At 46.4% G+C, this 13,795-nt stretch overlaps 1 protein-coding gene across 1 annotated transcript in view; it reads left to right on the top strand.

Annotated features, from left to right (window-relative positions):
- Positions 1 to 13,795, top strand: part of HGFAC (HGF activator) — a 45,584-nt gene that overhangs the window by 5,486 nt on the left and 26,303 nt on the right. The window contains exons 4-7 of the mRNA XM_068149644.1: positions 3,422 to 3,495; positions 9,092 to 9,205; positions 10,379 to 10,510; positions 11,150 to 11,260. Of these exons, the coding sequence (XP_068005745.1) occupies positions 3,422 to 3,495; positions 9,092 to 9,205; positions 10,379 to 10,510; positions 11,150 to 11,260 (431 nt within the window). The remainder of the gene's footprint in view (positions 1 to 3,421; positions 3,496 to 9,091; positions 9,206 to 10,378; positions 10,511 to 11,149; positions 11,261 to 13,795) is intronic.

Consider the following 13,795-nt stretch of genomic DNA (forward strand, 5'->3'; position numbering starts at 1 on the left):
TCACGAGGCAGGGAGCCTGGATGAAAGGTCTCCAGGGCCAGGGAAAGCTCAAGAAATGTTTGCTCTTTGGCCTTCACTTTGGCATTGCAACATGTATGAGTGGCAAGAGCTTGTGCAGGAAGGGCAGGAACAAGTCCAAGTGCCGAGTGCTGCACTTTGGCTACGGCAATCCCATGCAGAGCTACAGGCTGGGGTCGGAGTGGCTGAGAGCTCCCAAACAGAGAGGGACCTGGGGGTGCTGATTGACAGCCACCTGAATATGAGCCAGCAGTGTGCCCAGGTGGCCAGGAGGGCCAATGGCATCCTGGCCTGCATTAGGAATAGTGTGGCCAGCAGGAACAGGGAAGTCATTGTGCCCCTGTACTCTGCTTTGGTTAGGCCGCACCTTGAGTCCTGTGTCCAGTTCTGGGCCCCTCAGTTCAAGAAGGACATTGAGACACTTGAATGTGTCCAGAGAAGGGCAACAAGGCTGGGGAGAGGCCTTGAACACAAGCCCTGTGAGGAGAGGCTGAGGGAGCTGGGGTTGTTTAGCCTGGAGAAGAGGAGGCTCGGGGGTGACCTCATTGCCCTCTACAACTACCTGAAAGGTGGTTGTAGCCAGGAAGAGGTTGGCCTCTTTTCCCAGGCAACCAGCACCAGAACAAGGGGACACAGTCTCAAGCTGCACCAGGGGAGGTTTAGACTCGAGGTGAGGAAGAAATTCTTCACCGAGCGAGTCGTTCGTCATTGGAACGGGTTGCCCAGGGAGGTGGTGGAGTCATCGACCCTGGAGGCGTTCAAGAGGAGATTGGACGTGGCACTTGGTGCCATGGTCTAGTCATAGGGTCTGTGTTGATAGGTTGGACTCGATGATCCTTGAGGTCCTTTCCAACCTAAGTTATACTGTGATACTGTGAAACCCTCTGCTGGGGCAGGTGGAGACACCTGTAAGAGTGTCACATGGTTAAGACACTGTTTTATTTAGGTGGAACACGCTTGTCCCACAGCAAAGACCATGTGATTTTTGAGGAAGGTTGTTCCCCCCCCCTCCCCCCATCTTTAATTACTGTCCAGATTGGCACCAGGTCCCTTTTGGACAGTGCAGTACTAATAGGTGAGGCATTACTCCTCTTTGCTGGGTAATGATTTATTCTACTGGTGTTTGAGGACAGATCTCCTTATTTTGGGCAAAGGTTATTATTTTTACCAATGCAGAAGTTGTTAGAAGTATTCATTAATTCATCTGGGGGCAGGGACAGTCAGGTGGGAACCCTGGTGAAGCAAGCACTGACAAAACAGGAGCAGCTGTGCAGACAAACCTATTTCATGGGCATGTGTGAACAGAAATCAAAGGCAGCAAAGCAGGGAACATAGAGGTACCAGGAGTGAGAAAATACCTGCACAGGTGAGCTGTGTGGAAGGCTCAAGCTTGCATCTCCTCAGGGTGGAGATAGTGTTTTGTAGAGTTTCAGTTGTGCAGGGCAGAACTCTTTCTCTCATTCTCTCTCTCTCTTTTAATATATAATGTGTTGTTGAATTTTAGCATTGGATATTAGGAAGAATTTCTTTCCTGCAAGAGTGGTCAGGGATTGGAGCAGGCTGCCCAGGGAGGTGTTGGAGTCGCCATCCCTGGAGGCATTCAAAGCAAGCGTGGACATGGCAGTTTGGGACATGATTTAATGGCCATGGTGGTGGTGGGTTGACTGTTGGACTTGGTGATCCTTGAGGCTTTACCAACCAACAGGATTCTAGGATTCTGTGATCTCTCTGATGTTTTAAGTGTAAGTGCTAGTGTAATGTGAACAATACAACCCAACCCTTCTTACACAAATTGATGCAACTCCAGGCTAGGAGGCCACTTCTGATTTTCTGCAAGAACCACAGATACCTATGAAAAGCCACCAGGAAATGAGAAGTCAAAAAATGTCTTAACCAGAGGAAGGGAACTGGGATGATGTTCCAGTCTGAAACCTGGCTCTGATGAACTCCAGCCAGAAAGAGTTTGCCCTTTGGATTCACTTCATTTCATGCAGTGCTTAAGATGGATCTGGTTAATACCTGACACTCTCTGTGTTTGTTTTTGGCTGGTTAGGCCACAGAAATAGGAAAGAAAAATAGTGGAAAGAGCTGTGAATGGCTGGGACCCAAGGTTAGAGCACACTTTAGAGCTGACCTTGGACAACTTGCTTTCATGCTTCCGACTTTTAAAAAGCCATTTACAAATGGGGAGATGAGGAGGAGGACAGCTGGAGCTGTTTGGTTTTGACAGGTCATTTCACCCCCTGGCTGACCTTCTGGCCAGTGTTTATTCTTCCTTCATAAGCTAAAAGCAACCTGGTGTGTGACTTCAGGCAGAGATGCCTGGAAAGGAGCCCAGAACAGCACTCAGGAAGCTCACCTTGTACGTTTTTGTGTGAACTGCTACTAGCCCGTGCTGGGCTGATGCTGATCCCAGGGAACCTGATAAGCAGCAGGTGAGGACAAGGCTTGTGTTCTACAAGGTCCTGCCTGCCTGCAAGCTGCTGGTTAGGATGGAGATGATGGGAGGCTGAAGCTTGGAGCTACCAGAATGATAAAGGCGAGGAGATTGTGTGGATAGAAGAGTTGTCCAAGTTTCATAGAGTCATAGAATCAACCAGGTTGGAAAACACCACAAAGATCATCAAGTCCAACCTATTAACTAATACCTAACACCTCCTGACAACTAAACCATGGCCTCAAGTGCCACATCCAGTCCTTTATTGAACACCTCCAGGGATGGTGACTCCACCACCTCCCTGGGCAGCACATTACTCTTTCTGTGAAGAACTTTCTCCTCGCCTCAGAAGGATCCCACAGGCAGTGTGGCATGCAGGACTCAGCCTGGTGCTCTGCGAAAAGAAGAGGTTTGGAAATCACCCCCATGTCAGTGGCTTCCTCATTTTTGTCTGGCAAGATAAAAAATAGAAATGATTTAAAGGAACTGAGTGCAAAATATGTTTGCTGCTGAAAGCCAGGGAGAAGGCCCTCTGTGACCAGTTTCTTACCTCCACAGATAATTGAAGTAACTGACAGGCACCCCCCCAAAAAAATTTGGGCTTGTTTTGTAATGAATAAGGGAGACAGAAATTATTTGCTTTGGGTTTGGTTTTTATTTCTGTTCTTCATTTTCTAATCTTAGAAATGCAGAAAGTTGGGGTTTTCTGGAGGATTCATTGCAGAGCTCAGGTCCTGCTTCCACATCTCTTTCCTAGTCTTCTTGTATTTTGTTTGAGAGAAATGAGGAAGGGAATCCTTAGTTCTGGTGTTAAGAGAGTTTGAATTAGATAGATGCTAATTAGGAGGGGGGGAAAAAAAGGGGGCAAGAATTTCCAGGTTGCTGAAGACTCAAGGCCAAGCAGCCTCAGTGCAAACATCCAGGTTGTTTGAAGCTGCACTAAACTACACCTTTGATTCTTTCCAGGTGTTCAACAACACATAACTATGACAGGGACAGAAGATGGGGATACTGCACTTTGCTGACCAAACACTACCCAGGTAAACTGAGCCATTGCAGAGCTGCTCCAGACACCTGGCTTCTGCTTTGCCCCCTGCGGCAAGGAGGGACAGCGCCTTCAGTGCTATTTTCACTTGGTGTATACAGAGCAAACCTCCCCATGGACTGTCTCTGGGATCTCTCTGTGACTCTGCATGACCATAGCATTAGGTTGTGGGTATCACACAGTCTTCATTCACTCTTTGTGACTAACACAAAGCTGTGGAGAGAATGTGGAAAGTTGAACTTCTGCTGGAGCAGAGCACAGAGGCATTTGTCTTCTCCTCTCTCATGGCTTGGATGTGCCTTTGAGTGGTGCCCCCATTTCATCACTTACACCTTTCTGTCTGACCAGTTACATTTTTAGAAGGCACAGAAGTATTCCACTCCCTGTGCAACACACAGCCAGCACTTCCAGCTGTCCTTCCTTCAGACCTCAGGCTAAAGAGCAGACCTTCCAAACCAGACTTGCTTGGCCTTTGGGTTGTGCCAAAGAAGACCAGAAGGCAGATGTGTTCACTGCAGGAGAACTGAAGGACAATGAAAGGGTTACTTAGCTGAGCTGTGCTAGGGCTTCATGTGGTCACCACACTCCAGTGCTGCAATAACCTCATAGTGGAAGTCTGTCTAAAATGGGAAGCCAAGCTCTATGCCAAGGTCTCCTTTCTACATAAATCATTTAACTGACAGGCTGGGTGAAAGCACCACGTGCCAAGCAGTTTGGCAGTGGGGAACGTGCATCCCTGTCCTCAGCAGCACCCTGATGGCTGGCCTGTCCTTGTCCCTGTCTCCAACTCCATGTTTCAGGAGCTGGATGTTGGGGAATCTCATTTTATGAGAAAATTGTACAGGCTGATCAGACTTGATGCCTCTGAGGGTTATTTTTCTTTGGACCTGTGTCTAAATGCTGATCATGTTCCTCTTCTCCATCTCACTGCTTTCAAATGCCACCTGTCTTGGTTAGTCTGCAGGATATAACCAGATGCTCTTAGGTCTTTGCTTCCCACTTTTCAAAGGAGGACATTTTCCACCATGCCCTTGCAGGGAATTCTCCACCCTGCCAGGCTCATAGCCAAGCTGACTGCAGTCTACCAGAGTGCTTGAAAAGGCAGTGTTGGCTGAATCATGCTGATGGTCTAAAAGGAAGCAGGGCACAGGATCATCATTTGGAGCTTAACAACTTTATTTTCTAGCCTGGCCTTAAAGCAGATTAGCAGCAGATCAGAGACAAGTGACTTAAGGCCAAAACAAGGAGCAAATGCCTGTGCCTTTGTAATGCAAGTATGTCAGACATGAGCATGAACTCTGAGACACTTCCTGCTTACCAGACTCAGGTGATGAGGGCTGCAATTCTTCATGAGTGCCCTGCCAGAACTTAAAAGGGTGGAAACTGTGACCTGTGGCTCCTTTAATCCTCCAGTGAAACACTGACTGTCATGGCTGGCTAAGTCAGAGACTGTAGTCAAAGAGGCTTTTCCTGTAGTCCAAGGAGGAACCTTCCAAGCCTAATGATGCATTTTTTGGAGTTCCTTGTGCCATCTCCATCCCTCAATCTGCCCAATGCCATTACCCTGCCAGCCCCTCTCATAGCCAGCTCTGCAGAGAGCTGGCTACCTAGGAGCCTTTTTGAGCTTGCTGGCTCATTTTGGACCATTAGCCACCACAATGGCTAGGATAGGGTGGCTTGTGCTGAGAAAGCTACCCTCTCTGCCTTCCTCTGGTGACACAGCTTAACAGTGAGGACTTGTCCTGGCTGCTGGCTTTTTTCCAGGAGAACAAAGTAGAGTGATCTGTGTGAGAGAGGAAAGGAAAGAGAAAGAAGGATGGGGTAGCAGGAAGGGATCACTGCTGGCTGTTGCAAAGAAAAGAGTTTATTTGTAGAGGGTTAAGAGTTTTGTAGAATTAAACAGAGATTCTATTAATGTATTGTTTCTCAAGGTGTCCATTTAGTCACAAGCATAAGACTAGGGGTCTTGGTTTTGGTTTTAAGCAGCAAGGGACTGTATTTGGACTTGGAGAATGCTTAACAGATCACCAGGGATAGCTCAAAGAGGAAAGATTTATGGTGAGGTTGAAAGGAAGGAGCAGTGTAATGGTTGAAGGGAATTTCAAGCAAATGGAAGGATATTTTGCCTGCTGGGGAAAACAGCTGGGAAGAAAGAAGCAGTCAGACTGAATAATGCCAATCTTTAAAACCTGGGCAAGGATTTTGTTGTGAAAGCAAAACAAAAGGCTCTGTGGGGTTATCTTGACCACTTTAGAGACTCTTGAAAAACGAGAAGAAATGAAATTTTGGGGAGAAAAGAGTATCCTTTGGTAATGAGAGATTGGTGAGGAGTGTGAACTGGGGTAGGGAAGGAGCTGTTGAAAGCAAAGGTTGAAGCAGGAATTCTCTCCAGGCCAAGAATACTGAGTGTACATGGAGAGCTGACTTGAAACCATCAGAGCTGCTTACAAAGAGTGTTAAAGCAAGTGTTGGAGGCATGGATCCAGAAAAATGCATCTGCCAGCTTTAAGAGAAGGTTTAACTGAAAATTGTTTAGCTTCAGGATGAAGTGAAGCTCAGGGATGCAGGCTCTGTTGGAGGGAGATGTTAGTACTGCACTGGACAGAGCCAGAGCTCACCATGACAACATCCAAGGTACCTGCTCAGACCCATCCCCTCCCTGAAACCAGTGGGAGCTTTATTGCTGCCTTTAGCTTTCCAAAGGATCCTCCACTCCTGCCCAGTGTGTCTCTGAGGAGGTCATGTGCAGTTGGTATGACTGCCCAGTGTGACCTCTTCATATAGATAGGCATTCTGGGCTGTAAATGTGCAGTTGGTATGACTGCATGGACATGTGCACAACAGTGCAGTGGCTCTGCCTGTGGGACTTGCACATCTTGGGCAGGCTGCTAGGACTGCTGCTCTGAATGTCTGGAAATCTTGGTCAAATGGCCAAACCCCTCATGGGAGCCTCAGAATTGGGAGTAGAGTGTCAAACAATGAGTTTTTTTAAGAGATGTTGGACTGATATGGAAAGAGTAAGTGGAGCAGTGTGGGCTGTGCAGACAGGAGGAAGTGGCATCATCCCAGGAGGAGCTCTGGGGAAGAACAGTTCTGGTTCTGGGACAAGTGGGTGGAGGAAACAGAATGCTTCCTGAGAAGAGAGGTGTAGAAAGATGAGACAAGGCTACTGCCCTCAGCAGAGCCTCAGGGAAGTGAAGCTGTAGTAAAGGTGACTGCTAGCAAGCACAGAATGTTCTACCCAAGAGGAGAGGAGATACTGCTGGGTGGCTTTAGACTGAGCAGGCAGGATGGATGGTGGGCAGGATTCAGGGAACTGTGATGAGTGCTTCTGAGTAGAAATCCAGAAAACAAGAAATGCAGAAAACCTCAGAGAGGTCAGACTGGAGTGGTGGGATGGGATGTAGGGAGGGACTTGGACTGGGGAAGTGCTTTTTGCAGATTTGATGAGGGAACAAAAGAATGAGTTGAGCTACTGCTGTACCAGAAGATGGCTTGGAGATCAAGTCATGATTTGGATGTGATGGGAATAGGAAATACAGGATTTTCCTTTGGGGAAGCATTACACCATTACAAGTTTCATAACCATCAAAGAGGAGAAACAGTAGGAATGGCACTGCCTTTACTTGCTTGCCTTGATGTTATCCTGGAGTGAAACTGCCAGTGAATACACCCAGGCCTGCTATCTCCTATCAGTGACACCACTCAATTCTGAAGTAAACATTTTGATTTGAGTGGGGAAACCTCACATTCACACCACTGTAGCAAGCTTCAGCCCTGCATGTGTGTGCCTGTGTTTCCCTGTGTTTCATCCTCTGCTTAGGACCAGGCTCCAGCTGAAGGAACACCTGGATTGAGTAACTCTTCAGTTTCTCCCTCAGACTCTGTCTACCATTCAAACAGGAGATCCAAATTCAGACAAGCTGTTGGGCCAGCTCTGCAGCAGGTGTAAACTATGATGTTGGTTAACTTCAGGTGAGGTATATCATAGACCATAGAATGGTAGAGGTTGGAAGAGGAGGTTGGAAGAGGAGGAAGATCCTGCCAGAGCAGGATCACCCAGGGCAGATCACACATGAACACATCCAGGTGGGTCTGGAAAGTCTTCAGAGAAAGATGCCACAATATCTCTTGGCAGCCTGCTCCACAGCTCCAGCACCCTTACAGTGAAGAATTTTTCCCCTCACGTTGAGGTGGAATTTCCTGGGTTCCAGTTTGTGCCCACTGCCCCTTGTCCTATCACAGAACACCACTGAAAAGAGCCTGGTCCCTTCTTCTTGACACCCACCCTCTCATCCTTCTCTTCTCCAGGCTCAACAGCCCCAGGTCTCTCAGCCTTTCCTCATCACACAGATGTTCCAGTCCCTTCATCCTCACAGCATCCACTGGGTACACACTCTAATGTATCCCTGACCCTCCTGAGCTGGGGAGCTCAATTCAACCCTTGGCACTGCCTGAAATCAGGAATCTTGTCTGGCCAGAAAGACTCCTGCAGCTTTTGCATCACACATTGCCAAACAAAGCTTCTATCACGGGAGCCAGAGGATTGTCCTGGCACATCCCCTCCTCTTCCACCATATTTCCCAACAATTTAGAACATTCCTTAGAGAACAGAGAGATACTAAACTGATCTAGTCTGATTTACTTGGATGTGCTCTTGTTTTCCTTTATGTATTCCCCCACCCGCCCCTTTGTTCCATCTGTCCCTTAGCTTTAGACATTATCCAAAAATCCATGGCAAATCCTCCTGCAGAATCCTGGTCAGCGATGTTGGGACAGCAGCAGGCAGAGGCAAGGCTGCAGCCTTCCCTCCCCAGTGTAAAGGCACAGCTCCATCTTGTGGGCTTCGGTCCCATCTTCTTCCTCATTACGCTTGCAGCTCTGGCAGCTTCATGCCTACCTGGACCTCCCACCTTCAGACAAAGGAAGAAGGTTCAGTTCAGTGATTTCAGGTTTTGAAAGCTGGATAAATAAAGAGCTGGGCACAAAGCCAGGGTAAATTGGCTGGGGGAGCTTTGGGTCAGATTAATAGATGGTATTAAACCCAGCTTGCATGGAACCAAAATGGTTCAAGGAATGGTTTTGGTAGAAGACCTTTAAGATCACCAGGTTGGACTGGATGATCTCTGGAGGGTCCTTCCAACCCTTACCATTCTATAATTTGATGACATTATCCTTAATGGTCTTAGGTACATAGTGAATGCCCTTTAATGGTGATAACATGGGTTCTGTAGTGCCCCTGTAAGCCAGTCAGATAAAGCTTGCTGGAGTGTAGAACAGATCAACAGAAAGCTACTAATCATAGGTTGGAAAAGCCCTTCATGATCATCCAGTCCAACCATTCTCTAACTCTACCAAGGCTGGTGTTAAACCATGGCCCTCAGCACCACATCTCTGCCTCTTTGAAACACTTCCAGGGATGGGCTTTCAGCCACCTCCCTGGGCAGCCTGTGCCAGACTTTGAGAATCCTTGCAGTGAAGAATTTTCTTCTAATATCCAACCCAAACCTTCCCTGGTGCAACATGTCAACACTTAACACAGCACAGCTTTATCTGGCACCTATTACCCACAACTTGTGTGTCTTTTCTAGATCTCTGTGCAAACAACCCTTGCCAAAATGGAGGGACCTGCTCCCTTGCCCATGGCCACAGCACCTACCACTGTACCTGTCCTGAGGGATTCACGGGTGAGGACTGCCAGATCAGTGAGTATCTTCTTCCATCACTGTTTACAACATGACACACGAGCAGCAAGTAGAGCTCATGACTGTCTGCTTAACGAAAAGGTAGTGCTGTTGTGGGGGGGGGAGACCACTGCAGCATGAATGTTTGTGTAGGTGGATTTCCAAATGGTAAAGACAGACAATCCATAGCTGTCAGGACAGCTGAAAACAGCTTGATTACACAATTATAAATCCAACCACGCTCTGAGCCAGTCAGATATTAAGCTATGGGAAACACAAAGAGCCTCTTCCCCGCCCTTGGCTGTTTTTAAGATTTAAATAGCCCTTATATGTTTGGAAAGTGCTAATAATATCAGCTAGTAGGAAGGGCAGAGACATGAAAAAGCAGCTTAGTTTCAGGTGATGCCTTATCCCTTCTATATATGCTCACTCGGTTGGGTATGAGTCTTCCTGTGATGCCAGCTTTGCACCTGGGCAGCTACTCCACCTTCAAGGTACTCATTCTCAAAAAGGAGTCAAGCCCAAAAGGCTTTGCTTGGGTTATTTTTCCAGTTTTATGGTGGACAGTTTACTGCACATCAAGCGAGGAATTAGGCTTTTACATTCCTTGCAATCAAGCAAGGAATTAGGCTTTTACACCGAGGGTTGTGCTTGCTGTTGTTTAATGAAGGCTTCTCAAAGAACTGGGGAGTCATTTAGGTTGGCAAAGGCTCTCAAGACCATTATGTCCAACCATCAAGCCAGCACTGCCAAGTCCACCAGTAAACTATGTTCTCTGCAGCTCTAGGCTGGTCCCCAACAATAAGCAAAGAAGCCTTTCCCAGCTGAGCTCCACTGTCTCTTACACAGCCCATCCTCTGTGGAGGATGCAGTCAAAGGGACAGACAGAAGTATACACCACTGATGTGGGGTTTTTGGTTTGCTGAAGGGGCTTTACAAGGGACTTCAGTAATGGTGGTGTCCTCATGCTCACAGGGCTTTAGGAGAAAGCCACCTCTGCCTCAAGGACCTTAGTGCTGCCGCTGTAGTGGCTTAGAGCCTCCACACTGTGCTGGAGGAGCACTGTCAACAAACATGCATCTGCTGAACAGGAGAAAAGGGATGAGCAGGGAAGGATGGGGCCTGTGATGCCATTCCTTGCAAGAAAGGACCTCAGAGAACTTGTGTTGTTTTTTCTTTAAACTTGTGTTTCAGAGAAATGTTTTGACAACAGTCTCCTCGAGTTTTTTGATGTGGGTATGAGCTGGATGAGCGTCCAACATGGAGCTGTGGAGGAGTGCACATGTGTGAATGGTCACACTGAGTGCAGGAGCATTACACACACAAGTAAGATACTGTTTTGGACTACAGCTATTGGCCTGCATGGAGTGGGGGTAAAAGGCAGTAAGAACATTAAAGCCTTGGTGGTGTTATGCACAGTAATGCTGCTAGTGTAGCTTGTGGATCCTTCTGGTTTAGTTGATTAGGTGGTGTTGGATGATAGATTGGATGAGATGATCTTGAAGGTCTCTTCCAACCTGGTCTGCTCTATTGTATTCTGGTCTCCTATTCTATTCTATTCTATTCTATTCTATTCTATTCTATTCTATTCTATTCTATTCTATTCTATTCTATTCTATTCTATTCTATTCTATTCTATTCTATTCTATTCTATTCTATTCTATTCTATTCTATTCCCTTCTGCCCTATCTCTTGTTACGAGGGAGAAACAACCACCCTCACCTCACTCCAACCTCCTTTCAGGTAGTTTTAAAGACCAAGAAGATCTCCTTTTTTCCAGACCAAGAGCAAGAAGATCTCCTTTTCTCTAGATCAAGAGCAAGAAGATCTCTCTTTCTCTAGAACAAGAGCAAGAAGATCTCCCTTTCTCTAGACCAAGAGCAAGATGATCTCCTTTTCTCCAGACCAAACAACCCCAGTTCCCTGTTCTCTTGTCAAGTTTGTATCTTTGGTTTCTGCTTGTAGGCTGTCTTCATGATCCTTGCGTGAATGGTGGAGAATGTAGAATGGCAACCTTCAGTGGGAAAATGGTGTGTGACTGCAAAGAGAATTTTGCAGGAAAGTACTGCAATATTGGTAAGTACAACAACCCTCCATGGGCAGGGAAGTTGGACTTTTCTTCTGGGTGTGAAACGTGGCTTGGGTTATCAATTCAGGGTGGGAGCGTCAGAGCTGCAGTACTGGTTTCTGTTGAGGAGCTGAGAACAAGAAACAAGCAGGTGCTCTTTGATTACTTGAAAAATAATAAAGCAAGCATTTGGTTTGCTAAACAAATGGCTTTAGATGCTTGCAACCCATCTGCGTTCGGCTGCCTAACACCCCCACGCAGAGCAGGAACTGAAGGATTCTGTTAATGTGTCAGGGCCTGGCAAAGAAGTTTAAAAATGAAAAACAAAAAACAAGAAAATAATAAAACAAAAAACCAACAAAACCCAACAACAAAGCCCCCTCTTTGCCAGGATTTAGTCATCCTGAATTAATGCAAATAAATTAGCCTTGGCATCTGTTGACCCGGTAGTTCCAGCACACAAGGGCAATGGCATGCTGGTAGAAGCACAGGGAGCTTGGGCTCTCAGAGCCTGTAGAACTGATCTTTAAACAGATGTTGGATTCATTTTTTCTCTTCAGCCCTCCAATTTGATGCTGTGAGTACTGCTGCCTGTTTCTTTTCTTTCTTAGTTTGCTGCCTTTTACTTTTCTCTTTTAGTTTTGTTTTTTACTGTGTCGTGTAGTTTCCCTTGTCCGACAGGACTGAGTTGTCAGGTTACCCTTTAGTCAAGGCCTGGAGTAGGCTGCCCAAGGGCAGTGGTGGAGTTCCCATCCCTGGTGGGGTTTAAAAGCTATGTAGATGGGCAAACAAGGCTGGTGAGAAGCCTCGAGCATAAGCCCTATGAGGAGAGGCTGAGGGAGCTGGGGTTGTTCAACCTGGAGAAGAGGAGGCTCAGGGGAGACCTTATTGCTCTCTACAACTACCTGAAGGGAGGTTGTAGCCAGGAGGGGGTTGGTCTCTTCACTCAGGCAACCAGCACCAGAACAAGAGGACACAGTCTCAAGCTGCACCAGGGGAAGTTTAGGCTGGAGGTGAAGAGAAAATTCTTCCCAGAGAGAGTTGTTAGCCATTGGAATGTGCTGCCCAGGGAGGTGGTGGAGTCCCCATCCCTGGAGGTGTTCAAGAGGGTAATGGATGTGGCACTTGGTGCCATGGTTTAGTCATGAGGTCTGTGGTGACAGGTTGGACTTGATGATCTTTGAGGTCTTTCCCAACCTCATTGGTTCTATGATTCTATGTGGAGCTGAGGCACCTGGCAGCACTGAGAGAATGGTTAGACCTGATGATCTTGGAGGTCTCTTCCAACCAAAACAATTCCATGGTACTTGATTCAGAGAAATTGACAGTGGCCTCAAAAATGTAAATCATTTACAGAGGAAACCTTAAACCCAAGTGTGATGCAAAACAAAAAAAGAGAAAAAATAAAAAAGAATCAATGTAATAAAGAGTAAGAAGCCTAAAATATTGTTGAGATGTGATGTCTGAGGTCTTGCTGACGTCCTCTGCCATTGGCTTCTACGAAGAACAACCAGGCTTCAGGTATTTAATGGAACACCAGTGAATTTGTCTTGGTCACACTCACAAATATTAATGCAGACAGTGCCACTGTAGGTCAGATCTCCAGTCTGGGGTCAGTCAGTATTTTGAATTGAGCTCTGGCAAAGCAGAGGATGACTGAGGAGTAGTGTGAGTAGCAGGAAATTTGAGGTCTCTTCCAACATTGGTGGTACTGTGATACTGTGAAATCCCTGAGCCGCACTTGTCCTGCACAGGGGTTTGTTAGTGTACCACTGGGCTGTCTGTTTGATAGACCTTTACCTCTCTCCCATGAATTTGCCTCAACTCCTTAGAACTCCTTTATGCCTTTCCCAGCATGTTATGTCAAGAAGCTCCAGAATTTCAATAGCTGTGATGAGAAACAGCATTTTCTATTGTTAGCTGCAAACCTCCTGCTTGAGCATTTCATTTCCCCCTTTGAACAGTGAGTAACAGAGAATAATCATAACTTTTGTGATCTTTACAGATACCTATTTGTCTGTCTCTCAGTGGCTTCTTTTTTTGGATCAAGGGGTCCCTGTCAGGACTCAAAAGTCATCTTTTCACTGTTCTTACAATTGTCTTGCAAACAATCATTATATTAATATATGTCTATTATCTATATATGTATTGTTCCTTTTGCCCTAATGGCCACGCAGCTCCTGGCAAATGATGAGCTTGCTTGAAGAAAAAAATGTGGAAGGAGCTAAATGTAACATAAGAGAGGCCTCTAACAAAGGAGATCAATATACAAAAGACAGTTTCTAATATAGATTTCTATTCTTTGTGATAATATATTGTTTTTCCAGCCTTTAAAGAAGGAACTTTCAGCTCTAAAGCAAGAACTGCCGCTGCAAGAATGTTCTAGCACAGGTTTCCAGGGAAGTTTGCTTAGGTGCAACACCAGCAAGTCCATCCCCAAAACCAGATGCTGCTTAGAATTGTTCAAGGATGCACTTTTAGTGAAGTTTAATTCCTAATGCTTGCACTTAAATACACATTTTTAGAATTAAGGATTTTTGTGT

Source organism: Melanerpes formicivorus, unplaced genomic scaffold (assembly GCF_026170545.1).
Source record: "Melanerpes formicivorus ecotype bairdi unplaced genomic scaffold, bMelFor1.0.p_v2 SCAF_18, whole genome shotgun sequence".
Lineage (NCBI taxonomy): Eukaryota > Metazoa > Chordata > Aves > Piciformes > Picidae > Melanerpes > Melanerpes formicivorus.